The 21841-nt window shown below is 35.8% G+C and overlaps 1 protein-coding gene across 2 annotated transcripts in view; it reads left to right on the top strand.

The window, feature by feature from the left end:
• The first annotated feature begins 208 nt into the window (after window positions 1-208).
• Window positions 209-21841, top strand: part of MERTK (MER proto-oncogene, tyrosine kinase) — a 115633-nt gene continuing 94000 nt past the window's right edge. Inside the window, exon 1 of one of the 2 annotated variants that reach the window (XM_031950994.1) lies at window positions 209-661. In XM_031950994.1, the coding sequence (XP_031806854.1) occupies window positions 589-661 (73 nt within the window). In that variant the 5' untranslated portion in view covers window positions 209-588. The remainder of the gene's footprint in view (window positions 662-21841) is intronic. The other variant, XM_031950996.1, reaches the window with a different exon arrangement.

The raw sequence follows: 21841 nt of genomic DNA on the forward strand, positions 1-21841 counted from the left end.
ATCTGAACACTGTGTCCCGACTGAGGTTGGAGAGAGGTCATAGTCAGTTTACAGTATTTTATCCTCAGGCAAAAATACCTGTGGGGCTGAGCCTGATTTCCTCGGGTGAAACGTCCGGCCCTCGGCTCCCTCTGCTCCCACCCCGCCCAGGCTGAGCGCCAGCCCCCGGAGACGATGCTCGGCCCCCTTCTCCGCCCCATTTCCTCTGCTCCGCCATCCCCTCCCCTGGACCTTCTAACTCCTAGGTGCCTACACAGCTTCAGAACTGGGCATGCTCAGTGATAGCAGGTCTCGCATGCCAGCAGTAAAGTTTGGTGCTTAGTTAAACCTGTGGCTCCAGTCTGGCTGCTTGCCGTGGGCGCTCAGGGTTCCCTCCGCCGGTGCAGTGGAGCGGGAGGGGGTGCCTTTAAGGAGCTTGGTAGTTACTGGAGATGGCCGGCCAGGATCTTCTCTGACAACCCTGCTCCTCCGTCCAGTGCACGGCCGAGGGGCCTGTCCGTCTGGGAGTCCCTCTCGCCCCCCGGTCGCTCCCGCAGCCTTGGCAGGCGGATCTCACTTTTTAGTTGGCCGGGAGCGCAGCTGCGAGATATGGAGCTGAGCAGAAGGCACGGGGAACTGCTTATTCTCATCCAACTGGTCCTCGCGCCATTCTCCGGCGGAGGTGAGTGCAGGGATCCCCGATATGCTGTCAGGGTCCGACTCCGCGTATGGGGGTTGGGAAGAAGTTGTGTTTTGCCTGCTTGTGTGTGTGCTCTTGAGTGTGTGTGAATACGTGTGTGTACGAGCACAGGCGTGCTTTTGTTTGCAAACGACTTCAGGCTCCTCCCGGAGTTTTGCTTCCTTCCTTCCCTTTCTTACATTTTGGGATTTGTAATCCGGCTGGGTGCTTTCATAAATACTTGTTGATTGCTCCTCTTACACACACACACACACACACACACACACACACACACCCACACACACCCTTCCATCTCTCGTCCCCTCTCCTACTCTCTCATCCCCTCTCCTACTCTCTCGTCCCCTCTCCTACTCTCTCATCCCCTCTCCTACTCTCTCATCCCTACTTTCACTGCCGCAGTGGGAGTTCTTGGAGGCAGGTTACTTTGGGGGGTCCAAGAACCAGATCCAGAAGAGTGATTCCTTTGGCTTCTTTGCTTTGAAAATTGTCTCATCTGATAACATTTTCCGAGAGCGCCCAGAACTTCCTAAGGATGTCCTTAGGATAGTAGAGTTAGAGAAAGGAGGGATCTTCAAAACTGTGGCATAATCCTCTCATTTTACGTTAAGGAAACCGAGGTCCAGGAGGGTTAAATCTTTTGTTGAAGATCACAGCCGTAGGCAGAGAGCAAACTGTATGATGAACCGAGTTCTTATGAAGTAAGGAAAGGATGAGATGTATTCCTTTCCCCTTCTTTTTATTATTGAGAATGAAGAACTCGGAAAGGCAAATCTGAAATATCCACCTTAAAAACCAGAGTCTTTGCAGTGACCACTAGGCTGTAAAAGCAGACACAAAACTTTTGCCTAACTTCTTTTTTATCTTTAAGTAATCACACTCTCTCGCTATCCAGGGAAATTTTGAGACCAGCAGCAAGTTACTTCAGGCTGAATAATGCTTCAGATAAGAATGGTAGGATATAGTTAGCTGAGCTGTTATAGTGCATAGGGGTATATAGTATATACAACGGTTTTTTGGACGTGGATTTTAGAGATCATCTTAGTTCGATATCCTCATTTTTAAAGAAATTTCACCATTTTATCAAGCTTATAGAGGAAAAGTGGTACATCTGAAACCTAGAGAATACTTACAGAATAATAGACTTTGAGAACTATAAGTCCAACCTATACCTACACAAATTCCTTTACTTCCCATATAAATGACCATGCAGACTTTGCTTTTAAAGATCTTTTCAACACACTAGACTTGACTTTAAACAAGACTGTGATTCAGATCATACCTCTGACCATTGCTAATTCAGTCAATAAACATTTATTAAGCACTTACTATGTGTTAGTCATAGTGCTAAAAATTGCACTTAACTTCCCTCAGACTCACTTCCTTACCTGTAAAAGTGGATTAATAATAGCTATGTCTACCTCAAATGAGATAATGTATGCAGAGTGTTTTTGCAAACTTTAAAATGCTATGTAATTATTTTGAAGCCTCCAAAGTAGAAGATTCCATTACCACTTGTGGCAACTTCTATCACTTTTAGATAATTATTAGAGTTTTTCCTTACCTGAAGCCAAGTCTAATTTAGGGTATTTTCCACTATGCCTCAGCTGCCTCTATGCAGAATGCTTAATAATGTTCAGACCACCACCTAGAGTAGAATGATCTCTAAATGTTGGAGTCAGTCCCATTTTTAACTTGGAATCACCTTAAATTTAACCTTAAATCATCTTTGGGGCTTCATCTTCATTAAAAAAAAAAAGATTATTCTGGGGACAGCTAGCTAAATGGCACAGTGGATAGAGCATCACCCCTGAAGTCAGGAGGATCCTAGTTCAAATCTGAACTTAGACATTTAACATTTCCTCACTATGTTACCCTTGGCAAGTCACAACCCCAATTGCCTGAGGGGGAAAAAAAGATTTTTGTGTTGAAATTCATGGTAGACTTTTCCCTGTATTGAACACTGAAACAAGTTAATGATGGATTCCATTATGTTGAGCTGTATTGTTGCAAGGACAGGCTTTTCCAAATATGATAGCCTCTCCATCTGAGGAGTTTGAGAAGTTACTTGCAGTCTACAAAAACATCAACAAAAAAAACCTTTAGCTTTTTTGCTAACTAAACATGTACCAGACATTTTTCCTTAGCTAAGTGGTTTCTCTTCCCTTGCCACATGTGGTTTCTGTCTCTTCACTATGAATGTGGTTAGCTGACAAATTCAGGGTATAGCTGCAAATGTTAGCTTTTTCATTCCCAGATAACATTGAAGCAGTTTTGAGGAACCCTTGGAAACCTTGATTTGTGACAGAAATCCTGTATTCTAAAAGAATTTCAAATAAGATACCCTTTTTGCATTTGGATTACCTGAGCCTAGACTCTTTAATCTGAGGAATGTGGCAGTTTAAGAATTCAGGAAACTTGGCTATCTGTGGCAATTAAGGGCAAACTTTTTTAAAATAGCCAGTCAAAAAAGCAAGCTTTAAAAAATATTCTGAACTTTTTCTTGGACTTTCAGATAAAACCTGCCTTAGACATCAATTGCATCAGGCTACTGGGGAGACTGGTTCCAGATAATCTTAGAATAAAATGCAAGAGAATTGAAAATAAATTAGTCCTAACTATGTGAACATTGTTTTAAGGAGGAAAATAAGATGATTATAAGAGGGAGAGGGTACCCTGCCATTTGTTTAAATCTCCTGCACATGATTACAGTGTTTATTTTGACACGGATAAAAGGCTTTGCCTAGATCTAAAGGATAAAGGGAATGTCTTATAAATTGAATTTTTTAAATTGTTTTTTTTCTTGTGACTTGTCAGTCTGTTGAGGCAAAATAGATTCTCAATCTGAGGTCTATGAATATGTTTCTGAAAATATTTTTAATTCATTTCAACATAATTGACTTCCTTTGTGATCCTGTGTATTTTTTTTTTTTAATGCATTTAAACCCCAAGAAGGGTCCAGAGAGTTTCCAGATTGTCCACAGGGGTCCATGGCACATAAAAGATTAAGAATTTCTGGGTTAAAGGAACAAGTTTGGTCTTTTGAAAAATCTAAAGTTATTGTGTCCTTTCTAAAAGAGAAAAGAAAGGTATTCTCCTTACCAAAAGTCAAGAGGAAAAAAAAAATCATACTAGGAAACATATTTAAAGATAGAAATTAGGTCATACGAAAACTGGGCTTTCCTTAGTTCTAAAATGTGCTTATTGCTAATAATTGATTTGATTTGCTAATAAGGTAAAAAGAGGAGAGGGAGGGAAAGATAGGGCCCACAGAAGAAGACTGGATAAATGACATCCATTGAGCATTCAAAATATTATTTTAACCATTGGATTCACCTCCTACTACCAGATTTTTAATGGGATCTGCTGAACAAGAGATTCATTGGTTTGCTTTCCATTCCCTTCAGTTCCCAGCGACTTCTAGGGAGACTTTAAAAGGCAGGAGACACAGGCCAGAAAGGAAGCTTAATCACAAACTGGATTTATCTATTAAACTTTAATTTCAAAATCAGTCTAGAGTCTCTTAAATTTCTGTCCAAAAACTAGGTATGCAAATACCTTGATCCTCAACTAAAACATATATCATACTTACTGATTTGAGGGTTGGGAAAATGTCCCCACACTTGAGAAAACAGGGACAGTCTGAGGGGTTGCCAAACTAAGGATAGTAACCTAGTTTGGCTCCAAGATTCCTGCTAATCAGTATCAACTAGTTGAGTAACTTAGAGATAAGGCAGGGCCTCAGGTAAAATGAGTTTCCCCTTCATCAGCTTTATTTTCATTGTCCTTATCAGAACTTCTTTAAACTTTTTCCCCTCGTGACCCCTTTTCATCTGAGAAATTTTTATGTGACCCCAAACATATAGATATATGAAGTGGGCATACAAATGAAACATTTACTAATAATAAATTGTAATTTTATGATCTCCACATTCAGTTGTAAGACTTCCTATGGGATCAAGAATTATAGGTTAAGAAGCTAGAGTCTATATGTAGTTCTTCTGATTTTAGATTGTTTTATAGTCAGAGAATTAAACTTTCCCAGATGTAGAATGTATCAGGTTACGTTGTGAAGAGCCTTTTAGTATGGAGAGAATTCTACCTTGGTAGTCAGAGAATCTACATTAGAATCTTCAGCCTCCTTTCTATGACATTGACTAAATCCCTCAAACTCTCTTTCACTCCAAATCCAGCATCCTTTTTTTTTTTTTTTTTTTTTTGAGGGGGGGGGAGGAGAGGAGGAGGGAAGCAATTGGGATTAAGTGACTTTCTCAGGGTGACCCAACTACGAAGGGTTAAGTGTCTGAGGCCAAATTTTAACTTAGATCCTCAGACTTCAGGACCAATGATCTCTCCCATTATGTCACCTAGTTGCTCCTCAATCTCTCTTGGTATCAGGGTCAGGTTCCTCAGGGATGAAAAGCTTTCTAATGTTCCTTCCAGCTTTGAACCAAAGAACTCAGAAAGTGGCTATTCATTGTGAATACTCAAGAGTGCATAGTTAATCATAAAGAACTTTTTTAAACTAAAGAGAAATTATTAACTACTAATGTTTCTCTAAGATAAACTTTCTTAAACAAAATGTATTATTAAAGCCATTCTTCATCCACCAAAATGTAGTCAGTATCTAAACATGAAATTAGGAGGCATTCTTGATATGATAAACAAGCAGAGCAATAATTGAGTAAGGATCAGAACTTAAATAATATGGCCTTTTTTTGCTTAGATCATCTTTTTCAAATTTTATTTTGCTGTGATGGACTTGGTTCTTTTCAACAAAGGTGATTCGGGCCAATTCCAATAGACTTGTATTGGAGAGAGCATTCTATATCCAGAGAGAGGGCTATGGGAAACTGAATGTGGATCATAACATAATATTTATACTTTTGTTGTTGTTGTTGTTTGCTTACTTGTTTTTTTTTTCTTTCATTTTTTTTCCCTTTTTGATCCAATTTTTCTTGTGCAGCATAATAAATCTGGAAATATGTATGAAGAACTGCACATATTTAAATTATATTGGATTACTTGACTGGAAAAGGAGGAAGTGAGAAGGGAGGGAAAAAAATATGGAACACAAGGTTTTGCAAGGGTGAATGTTCAAAACTGAAAAATAAAAAGCTATTATAAAAAAATAAATATATATTTTTTGGAATAGACTTTATTTTTCACCTAGCAGAAAATACAAAAAATTTGTACCTAAGTCTTTAACAGTGACTTTAACAGTCACATTTATTTATCTATTTATCTATCCATTCATTCATTCATTTATTCATTCATTTATTTATTTGTTTATTTGTTTATTTATTTATTTATTTGTTTGTTTGTTTGTTTATTTGGAGACTGATTCTAGCTCCAAGATTTTAGCTTTGTGTTCTCTGGATCAGTAATTTAACTTCTCTGGGCCTCAGTTTCTTTATCTATAAAAATGAAAGGGTAAGCCCTTTGCCAGTAGATAGCAGATTCTATTTGGCATTTTTTCTTTTTGTATCCTTTGGGTTTAAAGCAATTCCTGAAACAAAATAGGTGCTTAATAAATGTTTGTGAATTGATTGCCTACATGACCTTTCAAATAGAAGCCTTCTCACCCTAAGATTGTAGAACCTATTATATATTCATTTTCTTTATTTTGAAAAATATTTTGCCAGTTAACTTATAATGTCACAGAATCAACAAAGAGATAATTTAGAAATGGTAGCTTTGAATTTGATGATGTTGGGAAAAATAGGTCATTCCAAAATTCACATTACAGAGGAATGTCAAGTTAACATCAAGTGGGTGTGTTTCAAAGTTTTCTTTTGTGAGAAAGTTCCTTTAAGCAGTAACAGTCTCTGAATTGTCACCGATTTTATTTTGTTGTATTTTTAAGCATTCAAATTTCTTAAACTATTTTGCTTAATGTTTTAAGCTATTAGTAGTATTAACCATTGAAAAGAGTGACAACAAAAAACAAAAAAATAAGAATGATGTGAAAGCTTCATTTACAGAACTATTTTAGAAAAGTCCTTACTTGTTCTTATTTTATTTAAATCCATACTTTGAATTATCTTGAATTTATAGACCAACATTTTCGAAACATCACATATTCCTGTTAGCAAAATTCTGAATGGAACTGGGAAAATCTCCAGTGCAGACAAAGGCCCTCAAAGTACTGAACTGAGTTATTCAAAGTAGCACCCATGCAGTACCCATGCAGTAGTGGCTTTTAATTGGATTTGTAAAAGTAAAGCTAGATTTAGTTCAAAGTAATTGTTTTTTTGCCTAAATTATTCAGATAATTACTGGCCTTCTCCACTTTCCTAACCCAATCTCCATTTTTCCAAAGGAGGATATTCAGAAGATAGATAGAAAAGATAGATAAGTTAGAAAATATAGAAAATAGAAAACCAGAGAATTTCAACATGTTAGATTTGGAGAAGATTGGGGCCAGGATGATAGTGGTGGTAAGAGGTTTGGGTGATAAGAGTATGAAGCTAACTATTGGCTAAACTTCTCCTTCAGTGGGTAGACTTTTCTAATTTTTGTCTTAATCATCTTCAGCACTGGGTAGACCTACTATTGATAATGTGTTTGTTTTTTTTGTTGTTGTTGTTTTGTTTTCTAGAGCCTTCATTCTTTCCTCTCTATTTTTCTTGCTTGCTGAGTCTAAAAAGGTAAATAGGAAAAGTAAATTCCATGGATGTCTTGCCCTTCCCTCTTTAGACAAGTTAATTCGTCTTTCAGCAACTATAAAAAAGGGAGTGGGATTAATTCAGTATTTTAAAAATAATTCATGAACCCAGAATTCCTTTAATTTCTAAGCTTTTTTTGTTTATGAGTATTTTTAACAACTCTAGGAATTCAGCAAATAGACTATTTGAAACACTTGTTTTTAAATACTTATTTCCTTAGTTTCAGCATCAGTTCTGAATTTTGTCACATGAACTTTTAACCTATCATCTCTCTAATTTTGCTGTCTAGTTTTGCACTAGATTGATAGTGCACTAGGTCAAAATTTGTTTCCGTTTTTTTCCAATCATGTAAAGACTTTAATATTATTACAGTTTTATTGATAATCATTTAATAAGGTGTAGCATCAAGATAAAGAGAAGTAAACTATTCCTACCAGTTGTAGTAGAGGAAAATATTGTGATGTTATAGACTTAGAAACCAAGAATACTCGGGTTCAACTCTTATTTTATTGATGTTTCTTAGTTATGTGACATGGACAAGCTGCTTAACCTCCTTGGGAGAATAGAGTCAGAAACAGCAAAAACAATGGTTGCCTACTACTGAAAACTTGTGTGATTCATGACCTTTTCATTACTAACACTATTTTCTATTTACCTAAAAACTTCATGGATATACCCTCACAACAAATACTGACATTTAATAGGCTAAGTCATTGTAAAAAAAAAAAAAAAAAAAAAAGGAGAGACAGACAGAATGTGAGAGTGACAAAGATGGTGTGGGACAGAGTACAGAACAATTATAGATGCATCCTCTCTAAGCTAAACATTCAAATTCAGCTAAAATGGCTGCCCTAAGGCAAGATGACTTAATGTCACCAGATTAGAGTCCTTCACTAAGTATGAACTAGTTGTGATTAATTTGGAGAGAAAGCTGAGCCAACACACTGTTAACAATGGAGCAGAAAAGGAGTGGGAAGCTTTTAGAGATATGGTGTACAGCACCATCTTTACTCATCTAGGTCAGAACATTCAAGATTGGCTTGTTGAAAATAATAGGAAAGTTTAGAAGCTGCTAAATCAACATCAAGATGTTTGTTGAAAATAATAGGAACGTTCAGAAGCTGCTAAATGAAAAAAATGAAAACTCCACAGGTTTATCAGAAGGATCATTTGTCTCTAAGAAGACAACTCCTTTAAAAGTTTACATTTCAAGTCTATGTTACAAGAGATGCAGAATTCTTAGATCAGTAAGAAAGCAGATGAAATTCACTTTCCTGAAACTAACCATCCAAAGCATTTTTATGATGCCCAAAAGGCTATTTATGACCCAAAGATCTATAGTACTTCTTAACTATCCAACATTCCTGGAGCCACATTGATTAGTGTTAAAGATATGATCCTGAAGAGATGGACTGAACACTTCCATAATGTTCTCAACAGACCATTATCAACCAGTTCTGAAGCCATTGACTGTGTACTTCAAATTGGAAGTCAATGGCTCTCTAACCAAGCTTCCAACTGAAAAAGAGGTTTTGAATACCATTAGGCGCTTCTTATGTGACGAAGAACTTGTTGCTGATTCTATTCCAGCTGAGATTTATAAGGCCGTGAGTTCACTGTTCATACAAAAGCTGTCTAAAATCTTGTAGGTTATATGGCAAGAGGAGGTTATCCCCTAGGGATTCAAGGATGCCTCCATTGTCCATCTCTATAAAGATAAAGGAAATAGGTTATCCTATGACAATCACAGGGATTTCCCTTTCTTAATCATTGCTGCAAGATTCTTGTTAGAGTCCTTAATAGTCTGGATGTATATATAGATGCACACCGATTAAGCTTACATCAGTGTTTGGGAGACTCCAAAGGCAAGTGTGGGAAAGGAGAGGTATTAGATTGCCTACCAAGCTGAAGGTCTGCAGAGCTGCTCTGTTGACCTCTTTGTTGTAAACCTGTGAAACCTGGACACTATACCAGTACCCATGCTAGGAAACTGAATTGCTTCCTCTTCAATTATCTCAGGAAGATTCTGAAGATCATCTGGCAAGATAAGGTACCAGACACTGATATCCTTTCTTGAACTGAACTGCCAAGCATTCAAATTCTACTGCAGAGAGCATTACTCTGCTGGGCTGGCCATGTTGTTTGTATACCAAATATATATTTACCTAAAAGACTATTTTACAGAGAACTCACCGAAGATAAGTGCTCACAAAGAAGTGATGCATAAACATTCTCAAGGTTTTTCTGAAGAATTTTGGAATTGACTTTGAGACATGGGAGATGGGCACAGGACCTTTTGTCTGATGGCATGCCTGCAAAGAAGGCACTGTGCTCTATGAGTAAAGCAGAATTGCAGTAGTTCAGAAGAAATATGAGTACACAAATTTAGAGACATCTCCACTCCATATATTCATAAAAACTATTTGTGCCTTGTAGAGGGCTGGAATTCTGAAAAAGTGTACTTAAATCTAAGACAGCAGAGCACTTAAGGCTAATTACCTACTCAGTGTGAGATAATGGTTCTATAAGCGCATATTTAGATGATATGATGGCTCTCCTTACTATTGGCGCTTGCTGAATGTGTTGTGATGAGATAGTCGGAGGCAAGGATTGGAGGGCTGATGGGGAATGGGTTAGAGTCTCAGTACGAGGAGGAGAGGAGACTTCGGGTTCCAGACTCCAGAATCCAGGATTCATCTTTAAAGAGCAACATGGCAGCTTGTCTGCCTCCTTCACTTCTCCTACAGACCAAGGACTTTGACTGATCCTGACTCTGACTGATCCTGAGGCCCTCCAGAGAGCTAGCCCAGACATTATAGTGCCTAACCTGTGACAGTCTTCTGAGCTCATATTGGCCTGATCAGCCACAGTTGGACACACACACTGTTCCATTGACTCCAAAATAGTGATGTCAATTTGGTCTACTTCAAGAAGGAAGGACAACAATCAACAAAATGTAGCATCAAGATAAAGAGAAGAGGTAGGGGTGTGCAGGAGGGAGGTATTGTGATATCATGGGGTGGATTTAGAGTCAGGAAAACTTGAGTTCAACTCCTATTCCTAACATTTTTTGGCTGTGTGACTTGGTCAAGCCATGTAACTTCTTTGGGTCTCAGTTTCCTTCATCTATAAAAATAGAACTGATAATACTATAAACTTTCTTATAATATTATTGTAAAACTCAAATAAGATAATGTGTCAAAAGCTTTGTAAATTTTAAAGTGCTATATAAATTGCCCTGCTCTCTGGACTCTCCAGCAGACTTGCCATTTTGGTTATCTTATCAGCCTGCCCCTTCAGTTCTTGAATTTAAGTTCTTGCAATTGTTTTTGTAAAGGGTATATGGTTTTATTCATAATAATGGTAACTTTCCAAACAAGATTGCCTCTCCCTAGCCACCCACTGGCCTATGTAAATCGTTTCTTCTCTTTCTAGAAGAAGCACCATGCTTGACGCATCCGTCCTTCCTTCCTTCCTTCCTTTCTTCCTTCCTTCCTTCCTTCCTTCCTTCCTTCCTTCCTTCCTTCCTTCCTTCCTTCCTTCCAGTAGGAAGTCTACATTCTTAAAAATATTATTCTAATATGCATGCATTTACTTGGGCATAAGTTTTAGGAATGGGGATTCCACATCTTATTTTAGAGTTTTCTCTTTCTTGAACTCATAGGATCATAGATTTAGAGCCAGCCAGACAACCAACATGCATTTATTAAGTACATACTAATTCAAGGTACCAGTTAAGTGCTGTGGACACATGCAAACAAAAAGGAAAATTTTACCTACCTTTAGGGACAGGACATTTCATTTTGATGGGGAAGAAAACACATCAAAAGGAGTTGGAAAGGGAGAAATTAGAAATAAATTTGCTCCATCCTTTCATTTTACTGAAAAGGAAACTGACACCTAAAAAAGTGAAAAGATTTATCCAAAATCATATAGAGAGAAAGTAATAGATCCAGAGCTCCAATTCTGATCTCCTGATTTCAAATCTGTCCTCCTTTCTCTTGCCCCATGCCTCTTACACTATCAAAACCTTGCTATCTTAGAAGTCCCACTTAAGTGCTACAGTTTTTATGAAGTACTACCCTTAACTATAAGTGTTAATGATGATAGTTTTAGAATAACTGTAAGTTTTACAAAATACTTTCTTAACAACCACTTTGTAATATAGATAGTGTAAGTATAATTATCACTATTTTATAGCTGTGGAAACTGAGGTAAAGAGTTACCTAAGTGTTCATTAAGAGCCATTTGAACCTAATACTTCTCCATCATCTACTGTACTACAATTCTCTTTGTATTCTTCTAGGAATCTTAGTCTACATTACTCATTTGACCTTTGTTTACTGCTTTACTTTGGACTTTTTTATACACGTGACTTGTCTTTCTTGATGGGACAAAGGTCAACTTTCATGGGAAAAAGGAGTGCAGCTCATTTTTTCTCCAGCTCATCTGTCCCCATCCAAGTGAGACCTAGGCATTCTTCAGAAGTTTCATGCGAGTATTTATCTCACTAATCTGACTTAATAGGCTTCCCTTAGGTGGCATATAAGATTATAAGTTTATGGTATTTTAAAAAATAATAGTTTTTTAATTTTTAAGATACATGCAAAGATAGTTTTCAATATTCACCCTACAAAACTTTGTGGGCCATATTTTTCTTTCTCCCTTCTCCACCCTCTCTTCCCTAGATAGCAAGATTAAACATGTAAAATTCTTCTAAACATATTTCCATGCTGCATAAGAAAAATCAGATCAAAAGTGAGAGAAAAAAACCAAGCAAGCAAACAGCAACAACAAAAATGAAAATACTATTTTGTGATCCACATTCAGACTCCATAGTCCTCTCTCTGAATACAGATGACTCTCTCCATCACAAGTCTATTGGAAATGGCTTGACTAACCTCACTGAGCCAAGTCCATCACAGATCATCATATTATTGTTATTGTTGAATACAGTATTCTTTTGGTTCTACACATGTTACTTAATATCAGTTTATGTAAGTCTCTCTAGGCCTTTCAGAAATTATCCTGCTGATTATGGAACAATATAATTCAATTTCATTCATATAGCATAATTTATTTAGCCATTTCCCAATTGATGGGCATCCACTCAGTCTCCAGTTAATAGTATGGCATTTTTTAAGAGAAAGTCAAGGCTTCAAACATAGAACTTAAATACAAACTCACAGATAGCCAAAAAAAAAGAAACAAAAAAACAAAACCAAAACAAACCCAAAACAAAAAACCCCAAAACCCTTTCTATTTTACATTTCACTATATTAAAGTAATTGTTTCCCTGGCTTCTTGCTGTACTAGCAGAAGAGATTCATGGCTCTTTTAGAATGGATTGCCCAGGGCCAGCATAAAACATTTTTGTTCTTTTTGGCAATCCTGGGGTTGGAATGTCTCCAGGTCATTTAAAACTGTTCTTTGACCCAGGTTCCACAATCCCTTTCTGCCTTCTACACAAAGGCTCTCCTTAGGGATTTTGATGACCTTCTCTTGCTTTATTCTAAGTAAGCCATTCCAATTTATTCTTTCTCTCTGCACCTGGGAAAAATGTTTTTCAGATTTGATCTTCAGCTCCCAAAGAGTTTTTTGAGAGGATTCAAAATGGCTTTCCCAGGCCTTTTCCCTTGCCTATTTCCCATTTGTTTTGTAAGGTGAGTGGTCCTAGATATACAAACCATCATGGAGTTTCTCTGAAAAAACAATTTATAGCCACATTGTTTCAGATAGCAAGGCATTGGCAACAGCTCATATGTTCAGGCAATGGTATATGAATGTAACAGAATATTATTGTGTTGTAAGAAATGCCATATATGAAAAAACCAAAGAAATGTGGGAAACTTGGTGGTGTAGAGGGCAAGGCAGTAGACTAAGACTCAGGAAGGCCCAAATTCTACTTCAAATATTTAGTAGCTCCAAGACCCTACATTGGTCTCTTAACTTACTTCTCAGGATTGTTATGAGGCTCCAGTGAGATAACATATGTAAAGAGCATTGTAAGCCTTAAAACATTATTGTTATTATTTTATTATAGGAGGCATATATATCATACAGATTGAAGAAACTAAAACTAAATAATCATACTTGCTATAACTATGTAATGGATAAATATACAATCTGGAAAAGATTCCAGAAAAGAGATTTTTTTTTTAAAAGGTTCTAGTTATAATTTGAAAGAAATGGTTTTGTTACTCCCTTATAGGCTATTTTGCACTTAAATTTTTTTTCTTAACCTATTTGAAATATTTGTATTTGAATGATGAGAATTGTATAAAAGTGAATACCTTAGGAAGGTATAGGTTCTTTTTCCTTAGAGTTTTCAAGTCAAGGCTGATTACTTATCGAAAATGCTGTATGAAGGATTCTTAGTTAAGCAGAGATTAGACTGGATGGCCTTCCATGTCCCTTCTAATTTCACGGTTCTCTGATCTTTGATCTCCCAAAGGAGGAGGAGGATGGAGTATATTACTCTTTAAATAGATGCCATTTTTTAAACTTAGTCTTTAATTTTTTTCCTTTATTAAAAATATATTTTGTTGATATCTTATTTTCTACATCATAGATATTTCCCATCTTACCTATTTTTTTTATCACTATTCTTGTGACAATGAAAAACAATTAAGCAAAAACATAAAATATAGAAGTTATTTATGATAATACATAAACAATGTTCTGATTAAGGAATCTCCCACCTTTCAGTTTTAAGGATAAGGATATGTTACATTATCTCTTCTTTAGGATTTTTATTGGTTTTTCCATTACAAAGAGTTCAACTATCTTTTGGTGACTTTTTTTTTTAAATTTGTCTCCTAGTCATTGTGCATATTGTCTTCTTGGTTCTACTTATTCACTCTGTATCCATTCTTATAAATCTTCTTATGTGTGTCTGAATTTTAGTCATTTTTTTTTTTTGTGCATCGACTGACTTCCTTTATTTATTTATTTTTCTTTTTTAATAATTATAACTTTTTATTGACAGAACTCATGCCAGGGTACCTTACACTCACTCTGTTACGCTTTTTCCTCTCTCTCTCCCTCCACCCCCTCCCCCAGATGGCAAGCAGTCCTATACATGTTAAACATATCACAGTATATCCTAGACACAATATATGTGTGTGGAACCGAACAGTTCTCTTGTTGCACAGGGAGAATTGGATTCAGAAGGTAAAAATAACCTGTGAAGAAAAGCAAAATGCAAACAGTTTACATTCATTTCCCAGTGTTCTTTATTTAGGTGTAGCTGCTTCTGTCCATCCTTGATTAATTGAAACTAAGTTAGATCTTCTGTTTGTCAAAGAAATCCACTTCCATCAGAATACATCCTCATACAGTATCATTGTTGAAGTATATAATGATCTCCTGGTTCTGCTCATTTCACTCAGCATCAGTTCATGTAAGTCTCTCTAAGCCTCTCTGTATTCATCCTGCTGGTCATTTCTTACAGAACAATAATATTCCATAACATTCATATACCACAATTCACCTACCCATTCTCCAATTGATGGGTATCCATTCATTTTCCAGTTTCTAGCCACTACAAACAGGTCTGCCACAAACATTTTGGCACATACAGGTCCCTTTCCCTTCTTTAGTATCTCCTTGGGGTATAAGCCCAGTAGTAGCACTGCTGGATTAAAGGGTATACACAGTTTGATAACTTTTGGGGCATAATTCCAGATTGGTTCCCAGAATGGTTGGATTCGTTCACAATTCCACCAGCAATGCATCAGTGTCCCAGTTTTCCCGCATCCCCTCCAACATTCATCATTATTTTTTCCTGTCATCTTAGCCAATCTGACAGGTGTGTAGTGGTATCTCAGAGTTGTCTTAATTTGCATTTCTCTGATCAATAGTGATTTGGAGCACTGGTTTTCCTTCTCCAGTTATTCACTTACTTTCATATGAGTGGAAATAGTTTCAATTTCATCATCTGAAAATTGTCTGTTCATATCCTTTGACTATTTATCAATTGGAGGATGGCTTGATTTCTTATAACTTAGAGTCAATTCTCTATATATTTTGGAAATGAGGCCTTTAAAAGAACCTTTAACTGTGAAGATGTTTTTCAGTTTGTTGCTTCCCTTCTAATCTTGTTTGCATTAGTTTTGTTTGTACAAAGGTTTTTTAATTTGATGTAATCAAAATTTTCTATTTTGTGAGCAATAATGATCTCTAGTTCATCTTTGGTCACAAATTTCTTCCTCCTCCACAAGTCTGAGAGATAAACTATCCTGTGTTCCTCTAATTTATTTATAATCTCGTTCTTTATGCCTAAATCATGGACCCATTTTGATCTTATCTTGGTATACGGTGTTAAATGTGGGTCCATGCTAATTTCTGCCATACTAATTTCCAGTTATCTCAGTAGTTTTTGTCAAATAATGAATTCTTATCCCAAAAGTTAGGCTCTTTGGGTTTGTCAAACACTACATTGCTATAGTTGACTATTTTGTCTTGTGAGCCTAACCTATTCCACTGATCAACTAATCTATTTCTTAGCCAATACCAAATGGTTTTGGTGACTGCTGATTTATAATAGTTTTAGATCAGGTACAACTAGGCCACCTTCATTTGATTTTTTTTTTTTCATTAATTCCCTTGAGATTCTTGATCTTTTGTTCTTCCATGTGAATTTTGTTGTTATTTTTTCTAGATCATTAAAATATTTTCTTGGAAGTCTGATTAGTATATATTAGTCATTTCTTATGTTCATATATCAAAACTTTTTAAGTCATTCCCCAATCAGTGGCTATTGACTATGTTTCTACTTCTTTGTTACTACAGAGAGGTCTATTAGGAACCCAGGTGTAAGGTGACTGCAGAGTCAAAGGATAGGGATTTCAAAGTAAATAAATAGAATCAAATAAAATTCAAAGTATAAAAGAAGTAAGTGCCTTATTTTGAGGGGAAAAAGGTACTGACTAGAATGGATGACATTTACTGAATGAATGAATTTTTCTAGTTGTATATTTAGAATTTAATCTTTTCATTAAGAAAATTTGAGAAAAGCATTAAAAATAATTTAATTTGTGCATTAATAACATCTACTTTTATACTTCTTTGAGGTATGCAAAGTGTTTTAAATATATTCTTTTTTTATAAAGCTTTTTTATTTTCAAAACATATGCACAGATAATTTGACAACATTGATCCTTGCATAGCCTTGTATATAAGATTTTCTCCTCCTTTCCTCCACTTCCTCCCCAGATGGCAAGCAATTCAATATATGTTAAACATGTTAAAATTTATGTTAAACCCAGTACATTTATTCTTTAATTGAATTTTCCCAGCTATATAAGGTAACTGCTACAGGCCTGATTATGCCATTATTACAGGTGAGAAAACTGAGACTCAGAGAAGTTAGTTAGATGATTTGCTCATAATTACATGGCTAATTATAGTCAGAATTTAAACCAAAATTTTCCCGTCTCCAACTCCAGCCTTTATCCCTTGATCATATGTTATCTGCTTTCCATTTTCTTTTATCCTTAGAGAAGAAGGGTATCATGGTTTCTTGGAAAGAACACTGTAGTTGGAGGTTAAAGAACTGGATTTGAATCCCCAGTCTATCATTTATTCCTTGTGTTAACTTGGCCAAATTAACTTATCTTTCTAGAGCTTAAGTTCTTCATCCATTAAACTCAATGATCTCTTAACTGTCTTTTCTAGTTCTAAATCTTATGTGCAAAGATAATGCATATATAGGTATTGTAAAAGAGCACAGAAAATAATAAAAGATATAGATTCAGAATAAGATAAATCAAACTAATGGTCTCTAAACTCCAGTTTTAGTGTCATATATAGGAAAGAAAATTATGTCTTAAAATTTGAAGGTCAACTTTTAAAGTGATAAGGGGTGATTTTCCCCCCTTTGGAAAAAATAATAACATTGACTTCTCTCTTTTGAATCATTCCATTTTATTGTCTCCCTCAATTTCTTCTATTGCCAATCTTTTCTTGACTCAACGGTAAAACAGATTTTCTGCAAGTATTTTTTTTAAAAAGCTACCTTTGGACTAAGATTATCCATGGAAAGTTTTACACTAAAGGAAAAGAATGTTTGAGAAAGTTATGACCGCACAGAGAGCTATAATGAAAAACATTCTGTAATCTTAATAGGTGGAATCTTGCTTCAGTAAATTATATACTGGCATATTTATGCCCTCTTGGACATATTTTTTTCTCTTCATACTGAGCTATTTAAGGAGACTTTCTGAGTAATATCTTTTGTATCTTATAGAGGACATTGGTTCATAGATCTGGAGTTGTATGGGACTTCAGAAGCCGTGTAGTTTAAATCCCTTATTTTATTTTATTTTTTAAAGATAATAGCTTTTTATTTTCAAAATATATCCAAAGATAGTTTTCAACATTCATCTTTGCAAAACCTTGTATTCCAAACTTTTCTCCCTCCCTTCCTCTCACCCCCTCCTCTAAATAGAAAGTAATCCAATATATATTAAACCTGTGCAAATCTTTTATACATATTTCCACAACTGTCATGCTGCACCGGAAAAATCAGATGAAAAAGGAAAAACAAATGAGAAAGAAAAAAACAAGCAAGCAAACAACAACAAAAAAAGTGAAAATACTATGTTGTGATCCACATTCAATCCCCCAAGTCCTCTCTGGGTGCAGATGGCTCTCTTCATCACAAGTCTATTAGAATTTGCCTGAATTATCTCATTGTGGAAAAGAGCCATGTCCATCAGAGTTGATTATTATATAATCTTGTTGTTGCCATGTATAATGCTCTCTTATACCCCCCTTTTTTTTAGAGTGAAATTGAAACCCAGGCTAATAAAACAAACTGCCTAGAATCGTTTATGTAGTGTGATTTATAGCATTAAAGCTCACTTGCATGGTGCCTCTCAAAGATCCTTAAATTTTTTCACTAACAGCTTTCACATTAGACTTGAAGTCAGAAGGCTTAAGTTAGAAAATACTCTCTAAGACTCACCAGTGATGTGACCGTGGGAAAATCATAAAAGTTCTCTGAGTTTTAGATGCTTTATCCATAAGGAGGAGATGATAATACTTGTACCATCTCAGTCTTTTAAAGAAGAAAATATTTGCTGTGTGCTATTATTTGGATAGTGGAACTTTTGAGATCTAATTATTATGGAGACTTAAGTGTTGTTGCCAAATCTCTCTGGCTGGAATGTTCCAGGTGTAGGTATAGTAGAAAGGAAAGTTCTCTTGAAGAAATATTTTATTGTGTCTGTAAATAAATTAATTCCCAAAGAGGTATGAGAGCACATCCTGGCAGCTAAATCTAAGATCCAGTCCTATCTGTAGTTTCTTCATATGACTGCATCCTAATGCTGTTGGAACATTAACTTAACTATTTTTTATTTTTAAAAAGTTGAATGGCTTATTAAAAACTTAAAATTGAGCATTGCAATCATCTATATTTGCTAAGTAACTATATAAACTTAGCTAATTTTAGCACATTAAATAGCGCAACTTTTTATTTTCTTTGACCTTTTTAAAAATAATTTGACTTTCTTCAATTTTGAACTTAAACACCAAATGAAATGAGCATAATAGAGCAGAAAAAAATAGAATTTCACATGAAACTGCAAATATCTATTTTGAATACCTTACTTTCTTTTAAGTATGTAATAATTTAGTATATAACTACTAAAGTTATTTTGCTTCTCTGTAATTCTTTTAGGTCTTTCTTTTCTGTGCCTTTAAAAATGCTGCAATGTCCCTATTTTGGGAGCAGGATGCTAAACCAACCTGTACCTACACTGAAAAAAAGAAACAAAACCTTTTAAAATATGCATAATCAAGCAAAACAGGACAAATGTATTGGAAAATATCTTATTATACTGGCTCTCAGAAGGTGACTAATGTGTCATCAACAGTCTTCTGTAGTAGTGGTTGGGCACTACATTGATCACAGGTCTTTTTTCTCTTAATTGTGTATATTTTTTTCTGCTTTTCCCCTTCACTATTAATTCATATAAGTCTTCTGAAGTTTATCAGACTGCATCCCTTTCATCATTTTTAAGGAATAAATAAGCATCCTGCTTAATTTCCAGTTCTTTGTCAACATAATTTTATATATTTGAGTCCTTTTCCTTTATTTCTTTGAGATAGATCTACTAACAGCATTCTTATGTATTTTCCTTCATGATTGTGGTTAGTATGGATTCTCTCTCTTTTTTTTTCTTAGCATTATTTTATAAAGGTCTTCTCAGATTTCTTTATATTCCTCATACTTATCACTGTCTTCTGTTATATTAATGAGTTACCCAGTCACAGATGGCTGGTCTACATTTTAGCCATAACTCATAATAAGTCCTAAATGAATGTTTTGTGACTGACAGAAGTGCTTTGGTTGATTGTTTTTCTATTCTTGAATCTTTCCATACCATTACAATTGCATTCTGTTCATCTTCTTCCATTTGCCTCTGGACCTTACCTTTTCTTGCCAAGAAGCAGATCTACATATTTCTCAGCCATTTATAAGCCACCCTTTGAATTCTTCCCTTCAATTCTTTTCCAATTCTCATGTACTTCTTCATGTTTTATCTTCCATTAGAATGTAAAGTCCTTGAAGGTAGAGATTGACCAACTAGCTTATTTTTGTATTCTTGGTGCTTATCACAGTCTAGCACATGGTAAGCAATTTTTTTTTAGCTTTTTATTTTCAAAATGCATGCATAGTTAGTTTTCAACATTCATCCTTGCAAAACCTTATGTTCCAAAATTTTTTCTCCCTCTCTTCCCCCCATGCCCCTAGATAGCAAGTAATCCAATATATGTTAAACATGTGCACTTCTTCTATACACATTTCCACAATTATTTTGCTGCACAAAAAAATCAGATTAAGAAGAAAAAAAATGAGAACAAAAATACAATGCAAGAAATTAACAACAAAAAAGGTGAAAATGCTATGCTGTGATCCACACTCAGTCCCCAGTCCTCTCTCTGGGTGCAGATGGCTCTCTCCAATATGATGAGCACTTAATAAGCATTTGTACTTTGATTCATTTTCTGGTGGTGGGACTTGGACAAAAGGCATCATTGTAAATTGGAAAGATGCCAGATTGGCCAGAAGACTTTGGTTGAAGTCTGTCCTACAGGTTCTTGAGAGGCAGCTAAGTGGTCCAGTGACTAATGGCGCAGTGCTGGGTCTGGCGTCAGGATGACTAACCTTCCTGAGTTCAAATATGGCCTCAGACACTCAACTTGTTGTGTGATCCTGTTTGTTTGGGCAAGTCACTTAACTCTGTTTATTCCACTTTCCTCATTTGTAGAAGGAAATGGTAAGCTACTCTACCACTTTTGCCAAGAAAACTACAAATGGAGTCAGGAAGAGTTGAACATGACTGAAAAACAACTTCTTAGACTAGACATTGTGCTAGACTTGGAGTTTGGATTTGAATTCCATTTCTGACACCATCTCTATCACATTGGGCAAGGTACTTTAACCTTCAGAGCTTTAGGTTCCTCATTTCTAAAAATGAATTTATACCTGTGGCTTTCTTCATAGGATCATTGTGAGACAAATGAAAAGTGTTCTCTTTAAAGCATTGTATAAATATTTCTTTTTCCTTTTCATCCAGTTCTGTCCCCAAGATTCTCTCCTGGATCCTCTTTTTTTCCTCCATACTATTTTGTTTACTGATGTGATATCAGTTTCCCATGGTTTTAATTATCCTGTCTATGCAGGCGATTCTTAGTTTTATTTATCCAGCCTTAACCTTTCTTCTGACCTCCAGTCCCCATCTTTAACTGCTTACTAGGCATCTTAAATAATATATCTGAGACTAAAATGGTTATTTTTCCTTCAAGCTCTTCTCTCTGTTTAATATCCCTATTATTGTTGAAGGCACCAACCCCCAGACTCATCATCTAGGTGTCATTTTTGATTCCTTACTCTCTCACCTCTCATTGAATCAGTTACCAGATTCTAAGGATGAAACCTACTTTTGTAACATGTCTAGCACAGGTGTCCTCTCCTCTGACAGTCCCCTAACCTTGGTATAGACTTGCCACCTTATCCTTGAACTTTTACAATATTCTGCTATTTGCTCTCTCTGGTACAAGTCTCTGTTCCAATCCATCTCAGCTAACAAAGTTAACTTCCCAAAATGCAGGGCTAACCTTGTCACCACATTCCACCCCCATCACCTACTCAGTGAACTTCAGTGACTCCTGTCACTTCTACGAGCAAATATAAAATCTTACATTCAGAGATCTTTATAACTTGCCCCTTCTTCCAGTCTTTTTGTACCTTATACTTCCTCACTATATTGAGTTTTCAGTCCATCGACATTAGCCTCCTTATTATTCCTTGGAGAAGACATTTCATGCCCTGACTAGCTTTCTCCATGCCTGGAACATTCTTCCTCTTCATCTTTACCTCTTGGCTTCCTTTAAATCCCAGCTAAAATTCTACTTTGTCCAGGAAACCATTCCTGATTTATCATAATTCTAATTCTTTTCTTTGGTTGATTTCCAATTTACCCTG

This window comes from Sarcophilus harrisii, chromosome 2 (genome assembly GCF_902635505.1).
Source record: "Sarcophilus harrisii chromosome 2, mSarHar1.11, whole genome shotgun sequence".
In the NCBI taxonomy this organism is placed as follows: Eukaryota; Metazoa; Chordata; class Mammalia; order Dasyuromorphia; family Dasyuridae; genus Sarcophilus; species Sarcophilus harrisii.